Source organism: Melanaphis sacchari, unplaced genomic scaffold (genome assembly GCF_002803265.2).
Source record: "Melanaphis sacchari strain LSU unplaced genomic scaffold, SCAv2.0 Contig27_pilon_pilon, whole genome shotgun sequence".
Taxonomy (NCBI): Eukaryota; Metazoa; Arthropoda; class Insecta; order Hemiptera; family Aphididae; genus Melanaphis; species Melanaphis sacchari.
This window is the reverse complement of record NW_020271152.1, coordinates 2,738,124-2,752,692: the sequence shown is the minus strand read 5'-3', so window position 1 is coordinate 2,752,692 and position 14,569 is coordinate 2,738,124. Positions and strand designations below refer to the sequence as shown.

General features: G+C 24.6%; 1 protein-coding gene across 1 annotated transcript; it reads right to left on the bottom strand.

The window, feature by feature from the left end:
* Positions 1–5,998: 5,998 nt before the first annotated feature.
* On the bottom strand, positions 5,999–14,346 carry LOC112595503 (GDP-mannose 4,6 dehydratase). The gene is made up of 8 exons (XM_025340750.1): positions 14,173–14,346; positions 13,958–14,091; positions 13,656–13,898; positions 13,400–13,592; positions 13,053–13,285; positions 11,977–12,192; positions 6,769–6,837; positions 5,999–6,667 (listed from the first exon to the last, which is right to left on the bottom strand). The coding sequence occupies exons 2-8, from the start codon at positions 14,024–14,026 to the stop codon at positions 6,605–6,607; spliced, it is 1,086 nt and encodes a 361-aa protein (XP_025196535.1). The 5' UTR covers positions 14,027–14,091; positions 14,173–14,346; the 3' UTR covers positions 5,999–6,604.
* Positions 14,347–14,569: the final 223 nt, after the last annotated feature.

The following is a 14,569-nucleotide window of genomic DNA, read 5'->3' as shown; positions in this document are numbered from 1 at the left end:
AATATACATCTCGTTTCTGTAAGTTCAATATTTCTTATTCTACAACTTTTCAACTTGATGCATATCTTATACCTCACTCTATATAATTTAAAACTCAGAGACAATCAATTTATAGAGCTTATTTATGAAAATATTTTTAAATTAGAGTTATACATAGAGTAGATTTATATACTTATTCATATAATCATATAGTATTTATACAAGTATTTATCGAATATATAGGTATAATATAAGTAATATGTAGTGCCTACCTAGACAAGAAACAGAAGTATAATATAGGTTCCATATACATACATCTATATTTGATGAGAGGGATTGTAGAAAAATCTATAGCCTATACGACGAGTCCCTTCTGATCCCTGAATAACTTTGTTCATGCCTACTTTATACCATGCATTATAAGAATTATGTTATGTATTTAGAGGCATAGGTTATATAGGATATAGGTATAATACACTACGGTACAATACTTCAAGATATCTGCATAATAAAATAACTAATGTAACTACACGCATATGTACAATGTACATACGATATATTCAAAATATTTAGGAACTAAACTATTTAGATTGGTGCGACTATTTATTGAGATTCTATTCTAAGTCTTTACCACGATATGAGTGCAAGTATACAAAGATCAATGAGTATAGCTGCGTCACAAAATGTAATTATAATAATTATATGCGCCTAACTATGTACAACCTATAACAATATACTCTAACTTATCTTACCAAACATTAGTCTTAGTTTCATGGTCTACCTCTTGAGGATAAAGTGTTAATAGATATAAATACTACTTACTTTAGGTGTTAATTAGAAATATTTTCCAAAAAATAGTTTAAAAGTTATAACTAGTCTGCTATATAATTGGTATGAAGTGTACCCTCTTATTGAGTACTTAAGTCACTATAATGTAAATATAATATATTAAATTTAAATTCAATGATTAAATTATTGTGTACGAAAAACAATTCTAACCGAAGATAGTCTGTCAACCTATAAACGTATATTACTAAGTATGTTTTATGATATATTAATATTAATTAAAAATCAGAGAAAAAAAAATATTTAAAAATGTTAATCTATTACAAACAATTTACAAAGTTTAATACTTCACAAATACTTATAGTTTTAAATCTCAACAGAAATATAAAAAATAACTACATAAACTTTTTAGATTCTAAACAAATAGTAATATAGTAGTTTCAAAATAATAATACATTATAATAAATCCTTCGGGCTTCGATACAAATTAAAAAGTATAGTTGGCAAGTATATGGAACATTTTAACATACAATTTGTCTGTTCAATGATCATAAATCAATTATAGGGCTAGAATTGTATGCATTGCACACTCTTACTAATTGATCACATTTCACGATAATTATAAGCTTAACATATTAATTATTATGTTTCATGAAGATGAAATTAAAAATATAAAACGTTTTACATTATATTTGTGCATACACCAACATTTTAAACATTACCTGCAAACGTGTTAATGTTTTTTTCATATATACATCTAATCTAGAGTTATTACAAAATTTATGATTTTTGAAAAAATATACACCATCATTTGTCTTTTTCAAAAACGTTTATAATCGTTAGACAAAAAATTTTAATTTTTTAAAGAATTACCCTAAAAATAGTGCCTATACATTAATAATTATGCATTTTCATCATTACGGTGATGAAGCAAGAAACTTTTCGAGTTTTTTTATAAACCCGAAAAACGTTTGGAGAAAAACTCTTAGCAAATATATACAACCTAATATACAGCTGAGTTATACTTATTTAATTTTTTTAACTGATCTATTTTATAGATAATAAAAAAAACTATAAACTGTACATTATAACTGATAGGTAAATTTAATATTAGAACCAAATTAAATATTTTTCATTTAAGATACCTCATATTTACATAAATTAGCACGTAAATACGTAATATATATATTAGGTAGGTATAAAATGATTGCGAAATTTCATACTAACATATATTAATATGTGTATAGGCATACAGTGCATATACATTAAAGTATAATAATAGATTATAATTTATATTATACATAATACAAGCAGGTTCCTGTAGGTATAGCTTTGAATAATATAATATTTGATTAAAAATAATTTTAAAAAAAACATAGATTACAATTTATCATTATACCAAAGTAATTATTTTCTAATTATATTTTTTTAAATTTTTTTTTGTATAATTTTTCCGTTTAGCGTGAATAATATTACAAGTATAAAATATAACGTGTATTCTCCCCTTTTTTCCATGAATAATAAATTAATTACAATTCTGATTTTTAGTGTACCTAAATATAATACGTAAGCACCAGATTTTTGTTAACTATTTAACCATTTAAAGAATGTCCTATTACACCTATGATAATAGCGCAACTTTTCTCCAAATTTTTTTTAAATTTATTATTTCCAGTATATTGTGTATTTAATTGATCAGATTTTTAAGAATTTTGATGCAGGTATACCTATGTATATACATATACATGTACAAATCACATAAGGAGAGAAAGAGAGAGGGAGTAATCGAAATTCAAAAAAAAGTATAGAGATATAATTTATAGTTTGTAGAGTTTTGTAAAAAACTTTTTTAGTTTTTAATTTTGGAGGTACCTATCAAAAAAAAGTCTCAGTAAATCATAAAAAAAAACATTGTGTAAGAAAGCTCAGCTTTGAAATTATATAAGTACTCAATGGATATTAATACACTATCATAAATAAAACTAATAAATAATCAACGGAAATAATACACTTTAGTGATCCCTGAATTTAAAGAGTTAGAGACTACAGCTCAGCTAGTTACCCTCTTGACTAGAACTAGTACCTAATTAGTAGATACAAGATCAAGGTAAAATTAAATTAACTGACCATCATATTAGGTATTATAGGAGTAGGTCTACTAGGTCCTATATAAAGTACACTGAACATGGATACCTACCAAGATAACGGTGGATGTGGAATTTTTTTCTATAATATTTTCAGTAAGTTCTTATCAGTGAACGTTTATAATTATCATTATTATAATTTATAAGTAGACGTTTACCGAGGCAAAAAATATAAATCAGTAAACCGACTATTTTTATATCACTTAGTTTACAGCAATTCATATTAATATTTGTGTTTATATGAATAGTTGCACTGATTAAGTAAATAGTAAATTATAAAATCTAACACCAATAAACTAATTTTCTAAATCATTACAAAATATTATTTGTACCAGCAAAGTATGTTGAGTAGGTACGTACACAAATATTACATACCTACCAAAACTCAAATACTCAAATACTTGATATACATACGTAATCTAACGCGATTCACTTTTAAGTATTACATAATAATATTTTGTTCACGTAGGTAAATTATAACATAAAATATACGAACGCTTCGTTTTTGTCACTTTTAAATTTTAATCAGCAAATAAGGTCAACGATGGAAATTAAACTATGCGATTTTTTTTTTTCATATTTAATTATCAATTGGACGTGCAAGGTTGTACAATATTTTACTTTTTAGTTTTCCGGTATTTTATCTGTCTCACGTTTTGTTTTTAATCCTACCGGTTTATATGATACAATCGGATACTACAAACAACAACAAATAATTTAGAACAAAAATGTATACGAAACACGTTAATGTGCAAAAAAATTATTTACCTCAATTTACCTAAAATAATATGTATTTTAATTAGGCCAATTGAATAAACATATTTATCAATACATGGGTGGAATATAGAATGGAGGATGGTTCAACCACGGAAAACTGTAGGGAAATAAATGGTCGAGAACACACCCTGTTGCTGTCCTTAAAATGACGCCACAGCGGTTTGACCTATACTAGCCACCTTCAGGTAGATACTAAAAAAGATAAATATGTACACAAAAAAACCATCTATTCTTAAGTTTCTAAAGTATTATATTTACCAATTAAAACATTATAGTGACATATTGCTGTTGATCTTATATCATAGGTATTAAATATGAACATTTTAATGATTTTATTGGTCCGTGAGAACAAATGCATGTTTTTTAAAATGATACTACGCCGAAAGTAATTGTTGTATCAAAACATGCAGAAACGTATACAGTTTTTTATAGTAATAGAATTTAGGGTATGAAAATAACGTCAATCAAATTATTAGCCTTATTTTTTCGAGTACAACAGGTAATCGACCACTGCGAACTCAGAGCGTTATACCGAAATTCTGGCCCATTTTTTTTTACCTGAGCTTCAGCGTCGACGTTTCGAAAAGATTGGGTAACATCACAACACAACTCGTACTTCAATAAAAATTCTTAGCAAAATATTCCCTAGACGTTTCACTTCGAGCTTTGGGGACATTCCAAAACTCAATCGCTACCCTGACCTGACATGTGATTTTTTTCAGGTGGAGTCACTTAAAATCAAAAGTTTATCGAAACAATCTTGGACCTCTCGATGGATTAAAGAATGAGATCAAACGAGTTGTGAGAGAAATTCCAGGACAGATATTGATTGATGCAATGGTCTCGTGTCGAAAGCGCCTGGATTTCTAAATTGCGGTTCAAGGGTGCCATATGACTGAAATTATTTTCAGGACCTAAATTTTATTACTATAAAAAAACTGCAATGTTTCTGCATTTTTTGATATAATCATTTTTTTTTTTTTTACTGCAATTACATTTGGCGTAGCATTATTTTGAAAAACATGGGTTTATTCTGATAGACCCTGTATAAGGAAAATGGCATTTATTTTTGTACTTTCACCATATATCTAACTTTTTAAATTTTGGAAAACATGACTAGGCTTAAGTACCACTAGTATTTAATTTAAGGAGGGTGTGTATGAAATTATTGGAACACTAATAAAACTTCAGTGTTTATAGGGTTAAAATACTTAAAACTTTTTTAAAATTTAAAAAAAAATCATTTCAATTAAATAATCACACACTTAACCCCCTCCCCCGCAACCCTACTTTTAAATAAAATATTATAAAAATGTATAAGTAAGTAATAGTTTTTAATACCTAATTTATCATATTATAATGCATAATATGAATTATAAAAATACCAATATACAAAAACCAATGACTTTATGTTTTAATTTTATAATCTATTATTTCGTTGCGAGTTTACGACTTCAAAAACTTCAACAGTTCGTTTTATAATGACTTGATTTGCTTAATTTTAAAACTTCAATTGTCGACATAAATGAAATAAAATAATTTCTTTTAAAAATCTGACCAGAATCATTTTAATAAGTTTATCCACATAATATATTAAACTAAAAACACATAATCAACATTTTTGAAATTATTATTATTATTTTAGTATTTTTTTAACATAATAAGTGCAAATAAGGTATAAATCGAAAATAACAATAAACGTAAATGTAATCAGTATATCATTATTTTGACACAGATATAAAATATTATATATCATGTTTATGCTGTTATTTAATTAAACATGGTTATTAATTATTACTAATAATTTATTAGCTATCAATATTTTATCAAATATAATATATAATGTGTAGATATATATGAATATAATATGCATTGTGTAATATAGACACAAACATATTATGGAATGTACCATATTTTCTACATTTTTTTTCACAGTAGGTATTAATTTTCTTGTAACATAATAAAATAAAATGGTAACTGAAAAAAACAAAAAAAAACATTATTTAAAAATAATAATAAAAGATAAAATTATATGTGATAAAAAAAAAAAAAATAACAATAAAAATGAAATCTTTCTGATAGTATATTATTATACCACACATAATATATCTTTGGGTTTGTGCCGTACATAATATTATAGTATAAATTATAATTATATTATTATTATATCAAAACTACTGTAATTTATTATTAAATTTCAAGTATTCTTAATTAAAAATCGCAATTAAAAGTTACCTGGTATTTATCTATATATACAAGTCAGTAACTGAAATTTAGTCAATATTTACTATTAAAATTGTTCTACTTTTAAAAAATGTAGAGTAGATACAGACCCCTGAATCCCCTCCTCCCCAACAGTTACGAACATGTATCTGTAAATTTATATCAAATTATTTAAAACAGTTTAACATTATAATAAAATAAAAAATGATCAAACCATTAGCGTATAATTAAATACAAAATAGATGCACTAACGCACAAAACACAATTAGACGTAGTGGTTTTTAGTTTTTAGTATAAGTAAAAATCGTTTTAAATAGTGAAAATAAATAAATATAATAAACAAAAGGCGGCGTAGAGTCAAACACCACAGGAAGTTAAAACATAATACATTCACGATATATAAATGCTCCCAGTTCCTTTTATAGTTAATATAGTATATATACTATAGATCTCCAGTAACAAAACGTGTGCCGCCAACCCGAAAAGTTTAAAGACAAACACAGTCCAAGAATATAAATATTATTTAGGTACGTATAATAATATGCAAAATAATACTCTTAAAATCCTAAAAAAAATATGTATATATATATCCAATAATAACAAATCACCATTAAACCAAATACACACACTAAGTCGAGGTTTATAGTTTATATAGGTAATACAATGTAAAATAAATATTGCACGGGTGAGGAATTTCAGGCCGACGGATTTTTCTTCATGAGCGCTAGATCAGCTTCCATCATATCGTAGACCAGTTGCTGGAAAAATACAATCAATATTCACATGACGCGAGAATTACAATATATTATAATAATATCAGCGTATTAAAAATCGATTGCGAAGTGCAATCGATGTTTACCTCGAAATTTACTTTGGGGGCCCATCCGAGTACGGTTTTGGCTTTAGTTGCGTCGCCCAGTAAAAGTTCCTGAAATCGTATAAGTTTTTTTGTTTTTGATTTTTAAACATAGTATTAAGCCTAAGGTTTTATCAAAATCGATAAAATAAATATATTATTATAATACTATTCGTAATATAACGTGTATTTATATACGACGACGATTGCCTTTGTTATTTTATGCCCAGCGGATGTGTTTTTTATATATATATATATTATATATATATATATATATATATATATATATATATATATACATATATACAATGACAAGCGGGGACCCCACATTGCAGAAATTGTAAACAAAGCTAATGTTCTTTTATATTGCCGGGGAATAATAAACAAGTATACATTATATTCATTTGTTATGCTGTTGAAAAACCGAACGATTATGTTATTTGAATAAACACATGCCTAACACAAACATTCTACACTACCTATACATATACACCAGACAGACAATGAACGAGATGAACACCTTTGCAAACAATTCATTTTTTCTTGTTCAATTATATAAATTGAAACATGCAATACAAAAAAAAAAAATCTACCATACTGTAAAAAAAAATAATACAGAATATAATCGTGGATAATAACAGTATAGTTTCGTGCAGTTTTATCCAATCCCCAACCCTTACTCTCTCCTGCAAAGGTCGCTACCCTTCATATAAAATGCTATTAGTTATTCAAACAAATATTCATTGATATATAATAATAATTAATAACAATTGTTAATATAAAAATTTGTAATTTAAATTTATATTGATATAATATTTAAAAATTTGAATCTATGAAACGTTGTGACACGATACGCACAACAACCACCGAAGCCGCGTCAGTTGGACCTATAGGTCTTTAAAATTAATTAGAAACATTACTTGAAAAGTAAAAAAACAAACCTAACAAAAGGTCAAAATATCAAACCAATATCATTTAAATAGAAAATAAAATAATACATTTTTGATTAAAATAAAAAAACGGGCATACAAAGCTATTTCGAGTCAGCACGTCAAACTCACTATTTCATACTTTTTAAACTATTTGATTTTGTATACTATTAAAAGTTTCTAAAACACTAATATTTTACATTTTACTATCTACTATTAATTATCAATTATAATAAATAAAACATTCTCAATCAGTAAAACAAACGTAAAGTTATTGGAATGCTACAAATCATATAGCATTATTAGGTAGATACCCAATGCCTGCATAAACAGGTAATAATACGAGTACTTAATTTAAAATTGACATTAATTTAATTTTACACTATAAGACAATTTTTATACATAATCTATCAACATAGATATTATCTGGAGTATTTAATGACATAATTTTTACGACATTTTTGATATTTTTTAAATAAAGCTAAAAAAAAATCAAATTATTAAGAAAATATTATTGGCATATAAAATATAATATCCATTTTACATTTTTTTATACACCTATATAATATAGAGGGTGATTTTCTTAACACTCAACACTCATATTTTATTACTTCAAAAATTATAAACATTTTTAAAAATATTTTATTTTAAAAACATAACAAAACAACATAATTATAAAAATCTATTTTTATTATCTATTTAAAAAAAAAAAAACCGTATTAAAGTTTTAAAAAATTAAGTTTTTAAATTTTTAAATAACAACAACATTTTAACTTCATATTCCTACCTGCATTGGCAAAATAAGGGGAGTGTGCTTACCAGTATTTACCAATGGCTACTTATAATTTATAAATTAACACCGGCAAAATATACTACTACCTAACAATACACAATACATAGTACAAATAACATCAGAAATATAAAACTATGAAATATAAATAAATTGATTATATTTCCATTTTATTTTTTAATTTATTATTTAATCACGTATGATATACATATATGAATAACAAATACTAAATATAGATGTTGAAAAAATAAATTTTATTAGTTATATATAAATTTGATTAAAATAAATGCATGGGTAATTTACCTCTGCTTTTATTTTATAGAACATTTTTTTTTTTATGATGTAAAAAATTATAGACTGTAAATGTTGATTCACATGTTTTATATCTTAAAATCATTAAACATTTTATTCAAATTATTTCTATGCCTTAATGTTTTCCCAAAGTAATTTTCTGATAATATTGATAAATAAAAATCGAATTAATTACGGTTTAAATGAGTGAAGTTAAATATCTCACAAAATATTTGTCATTACACTGCTCATATTTTGCTTAAACTTTCTATATTTATGAGTTGTAACTAACTAATCGTTCAAAATTCGAATTTCTACGTTAAAATTCTCTAAAAAGTAAACACGATAGTGCTTCGGAATATAAGATTAAAAATGTTATCATTAAAAAAAAAAAATTAAAAATAATATTAAGAAATGTTGTTTTATAACGACTTCAAATAATGTAATAAATATTTTTTCAGAAACATAAATATTTGTTGAGATATTGAATGTTAACCACAAAATAATCATCTTGTATGAGCTAATAAATAAAAATAAGATAAGTTTTATTAAATTATAATTTGAATTTAAATTTTGAACAAAAGAAGATAAAGAAAAAAATAATACATTTTATTCATGTTTGTTATAAGATAGTATACTAGAAACATTTAAACATGATTTTTAATTCTGAATTGAATTATAATATATTATCTCTATTTTCAGTCTAAAATTACTATGATTGTTAAAATTCTTCTTGAAATAATAATATCAACAAAATATTAATTAATTAATTAATAAGAAATACATTTTTCAACTACCCTTTATTTAACTATATTTTGCATAAATTCAAAAATATAATTATTTTTAACTATGAAATAATCAATAGAACAGTAAATAATAATACATAAACATGTACTCAAATTGCTGAAAATGTATCTATAATTTATTGTTATCAGATAAGTGTGGGCAGATATTATCAGTAGGGTAGTCATAAATAATATAATTCACATTTTAATATTTATTCTAATCATACTTAAATTATGTTCTGAGAAAAAAAAAATAAAAAAAAAAGAGGTATAACATTATTTTAACCACCAATCACTTTTTATAATTAAACACACATATTAACTATATGTCTATATAAGAATCACTTAAATATTGCATAAAATAAAATATTATATTAGAATAAAACTACAAGTAATTATTAATAGTATACTACCAGCAATGTTTGAGAATTCACCAAACTACCAATGTTTTTATAAATTTTCTACTTAAAATTATTACTAAGAATACATATAAATATAATTCAACTAATTAAAATAATATTTATTCATCTCAATCAAAAAAAATAATATATTTAAACATGAAATTAATTTTGTACTATGTGAATATATGTGTACTGTGTGAACATACAAAAATCAAGAATAAAATGGAAGGCAAGCGAGTATCACTCAGATGTTTAGTGAATCTCTGCAATAAATGTGTTAAACTTGAATTCTATGATCTATCATTGTACAAGATATATGATGAGCAGAAATAGTTAGTCAATTTATAATATCACCAATTATATTTAAAAGTTGAGTTTAAACTTCGAACAGTTATAAAAAATTAAGTTTATTTGTTTGTAGAAGTATATATTTTTAATAAAAATTGAAAACCCTATAAAGAACCATGTTTTCAATTTACAAATCTTAGGTTTATAGAGAACTTATTTGATTTGAACAACTTATAAACAACCTACAAATAAATATTCAAATATTTTTTATAAATTTATAAATTTTTTAAAAAAAAAATCAAAATTATATTTACATGCAAATAGCTCAAAAATATTTTGAAATACCATATTACCATGTATATAAATTGATTAATGAATTGATGAGAATTTCAAGTTTCTAAAGTTATTTATTTTTAGATTATAAAACATTAAATAAATAAATCAATTTTGTTAAAAACTAGTTTAATATAAAAATTTCTGATTGTTAAGAAAAGTGTACCGGAGAATTTTTACTTTAACCCTCTCTTTCCCCCCTCCAACAAAAGTGTATCAACTAAAATCGAATTTGCTACCAAATACCACACTCAAAAAAAAAAAAAATTTGAATATTTTTACTGCCCAAAAATGAGATAGTAGTAAGAAAAAAACATATCATTTTAAAACAATACATTCCTGATTCCACTGAAAATATAAAATAATAACCTAAAGAAATATTAAATAAAAAATAATATATTATTGTTTTATTTTCTTCAACTTCAAAGGCTATTTAGCTCTTGTGATACTTGTATCACATTTTTATAAAATTATTAAAATAATTGTCAATTAATTAATGATTATCATATTTGTTAATTAAAAATAGTTTTTTATTCAAGAAAAAAAAATATATACGTCTTTCTATACTAAACTGAATGAATTTTTCAACCAAAAAGATTTCAGTGAAATATACTTATAAATAATTCTGTATATAATACACCTATGTTATTATATATTAATATTATTAATCTCATGCCAATAAATCGTATTAATATATAAATTGATTATACATATCTATTTATTTATTTATTTTATAATACGTAAATATTATAGTATGGTAGTAGATGCATGCCATATGATTATAATAATCCAGTAAATTCTCAATTGATGCATACAGTCCTATCATACAACATTAGTAAACATAAAAAAATAATAATAGAAAAACTCCTACACCGAGGATATCAAAGATAAATTGTATACTATTAAATTTAGAATAAACATTGCTGATACATTTAGTACATAAATCTATTTTGTGTGATAAATATTAACTATATAACTGTGATCACAAAAAAAATAAAATATGTTCACAAAGTATTCAACAATATCCGACACTTATCCACATATAAAAACTAGACAAACATTAAAGTTATTTTAAAGAAAACTTTTGTTGATTTAAGTTTTCTATTTGAACTATTAAGCAATCAAATTTATTACTTTGAACTTTTAAAGAAAATTTATTTTAAAATCCCTTATTTTGACACCATTATCAGAAACAACTATAATGCAACACAATTGTATGATGTTTACTGAATAATACTAATTAATTTTTGATTTTTTTTAATCCCAGTTTTTAATTATAATTAATTTATGATACATTATTCAAAAAATAGAATAAAATATTAAAATAATAAATTTTAAATTTTAAAAAATTGTATTTGTAAAATAGAATCAATATATTAAAATAATCTACTTACAACTTCTGTTGGACGAAAATATTTAGCATTCACTTTAACACGTATAACATTGGTAGATTCTTCTTTCCCCACTTCATTTAACCCTTTTCCTTCCCAAATGATTGTTTTGCCAATGTGTTTAAATGCTTTTTCTACAAATTCTCTAATACTGTGCATTTCACCAGTAGCAATCACAAAATCTTGGGGTACGTTCTGTTGTAACATTAACCACATTGCCTTTAAAAAATAAAAATACAATAAATTATCAAATATTAACTATTTAACACTATGAAAAATATATAATTTACTCTTTTTTTTTTCTTTTTTTTTATTGATTTAAAAAAATTAAAATCTGTGAAACGTTACACAATAAGCAATTTAGATAATAAAAGTACAACAGTGACATGAAAACTTGAATAGGAAGTGGCCCACTGACCACACCTACAATATTACTTAATATTTATCATTTACGGTTTTTTTTTTTTCTTATTAACACCCGTATTACAATAACACAGAATCTAGTAGATCACGGGGCCAGTCCCTGTTATAACGGCGGGTGATATTATTTAAAATTTTTGTGGTGGACATTTGATGAATTAGTAGATTAAGGTGATCTTTTAGTTTGTTGTGGAATTTTTTGTAGTGTTTAGTTGCTAGTTCTTTAACAGTTGGTAGTTGAAGGTCTTTATGAAAATTTTAATTTGTTAAGACCAGGGAGCATTTGTGATGATTCTTAGAGCTATTGATTGGAATGGTCTAATGTTAGATAGTTTGATAGGTCCCCATATTTATATTTCATACGACCAAACTGGTCTGATCAAACTTTTGTAAATGAGCATTTTATTTGCTAGGCAAATCTTAGATTTGAGAATGGGATGAAGTAAATGTAGCCGGATGTTTGCTTGTTTACGTTTAGATTTTGTGTGGTATGACCATGTCAATTTTTTGTCTAAAATTATGCCCAGGTACTTTGTCGAAGACTGGATAGGAATATTTATTCTTAATAATATAAAATAAAATATATATAAAAATATTTTGTAAATCTATACATAATGGCCGCAGATATCTAGTTTCATTATATAAAATAAATATCTTACTTCAACATAATCTTTGGCATGACCCCAGTCTCTCTTAGAATCTAAGTTTCCTAGTTGTATACAATCTAATGAACCAATTGCTATTTTTGCTACTGATCTGGTAATTTTTCTAGTTACAAAGTTTTCTCCTCTTCTTGGACTTTCATGGTTAAACAGAATTCCATTGCAAGCATACATATTGTATGCCTCTCGATAGTTTGTTACAATCCAATAAGCATATAATTTGGCACATGCTAAACATTTTAAATACATTTAACTATTGTTAATAATCAGGAATTACACTTTGCAAAAAACAAAGCCAAATATTATTTTAATCTAAAAATGTAGTCATTAATACGAAATAATACCATATGGAGATCTAGGGTAAAACGGAGTAGTTTCTTTTTGTGGTATTTCGACAACTTTTCCATATAATTCTGAAGTAGAAGCTTGATAAAAACGTACATTGTTTTCTAACTGACATGCTCTAATGGCATCTAGTAACCTGAGAGTCCCAACACCATCTACTTCAGCTGTATATTCACTTAGTTCAAATGAAATCTAAAATAAAATTATTAATATAAACAAAAATCACAAGATATCTAATTATTTTAAACAACCTACCTTTACATGACTTTGAGCAGCTAAATTATAAACTTCAGTAGGTTTCACCATTCCTATAATTTTCACTAGACAACTACTATCGGTCATGTCACCATAGTGAAGTTTCATTTTGCCTTCCATATGTGATTTAGGATCTAAGTAGAGATGTTCTATACGACCAGTGTTAAAAGTGCTTGAACGCCGTATAATACCATGAACTTCATATCCTTTATCTAGCAATAACTCGGCTAAGTATGATCCATCCTACAATTAAAACAATTAATAATATATTCACAATAAATATACTTATATAATTTATGTACCTGCCCAGTGATTCCTGTAATTAATGCTACTTTTCTACAACCATTTATACCATTGTCACCGTTCTCCATATCAATGAAGTATATAAAAAGTTTAAATTAAATTCAAACTACAAAAAAATTTTTTTATCTACCTACTGAAAAATAGAAAAAATATTCATTTTTTTTTTTTAAATAATAGTGAATCAAGTTACGTTTTAATTTGTTGTAATACCTACCCATTACCCAGTTAATTTATAACCCAAACATCCTGTAATGGGTTAATTTATAGTAAATTATTACATTAAATAATTTATGATTTGTACAGATTTATTATTAATTGCTTAAATTGTATAGTCGAAAAACATAGTAGCAGATAGCAGAAGAATACAAACAATAAATTATAATAATAAAAAATATCAATTAATATAAATGTACTGTAATAAGTGTTTATTATTATTATTATTATTATTATTAGGTGATGATAATATGGATACTATCATGACGACTATAGAGATAATCATGTAGTCTTCATGAGGATACTTATTTTACAAAAGATACTGATAACACCGCCGGAAAATGGAAATATACATTTTGAGAAATGAGAACCACTGACTATCCACTGTTCAGTTCTGT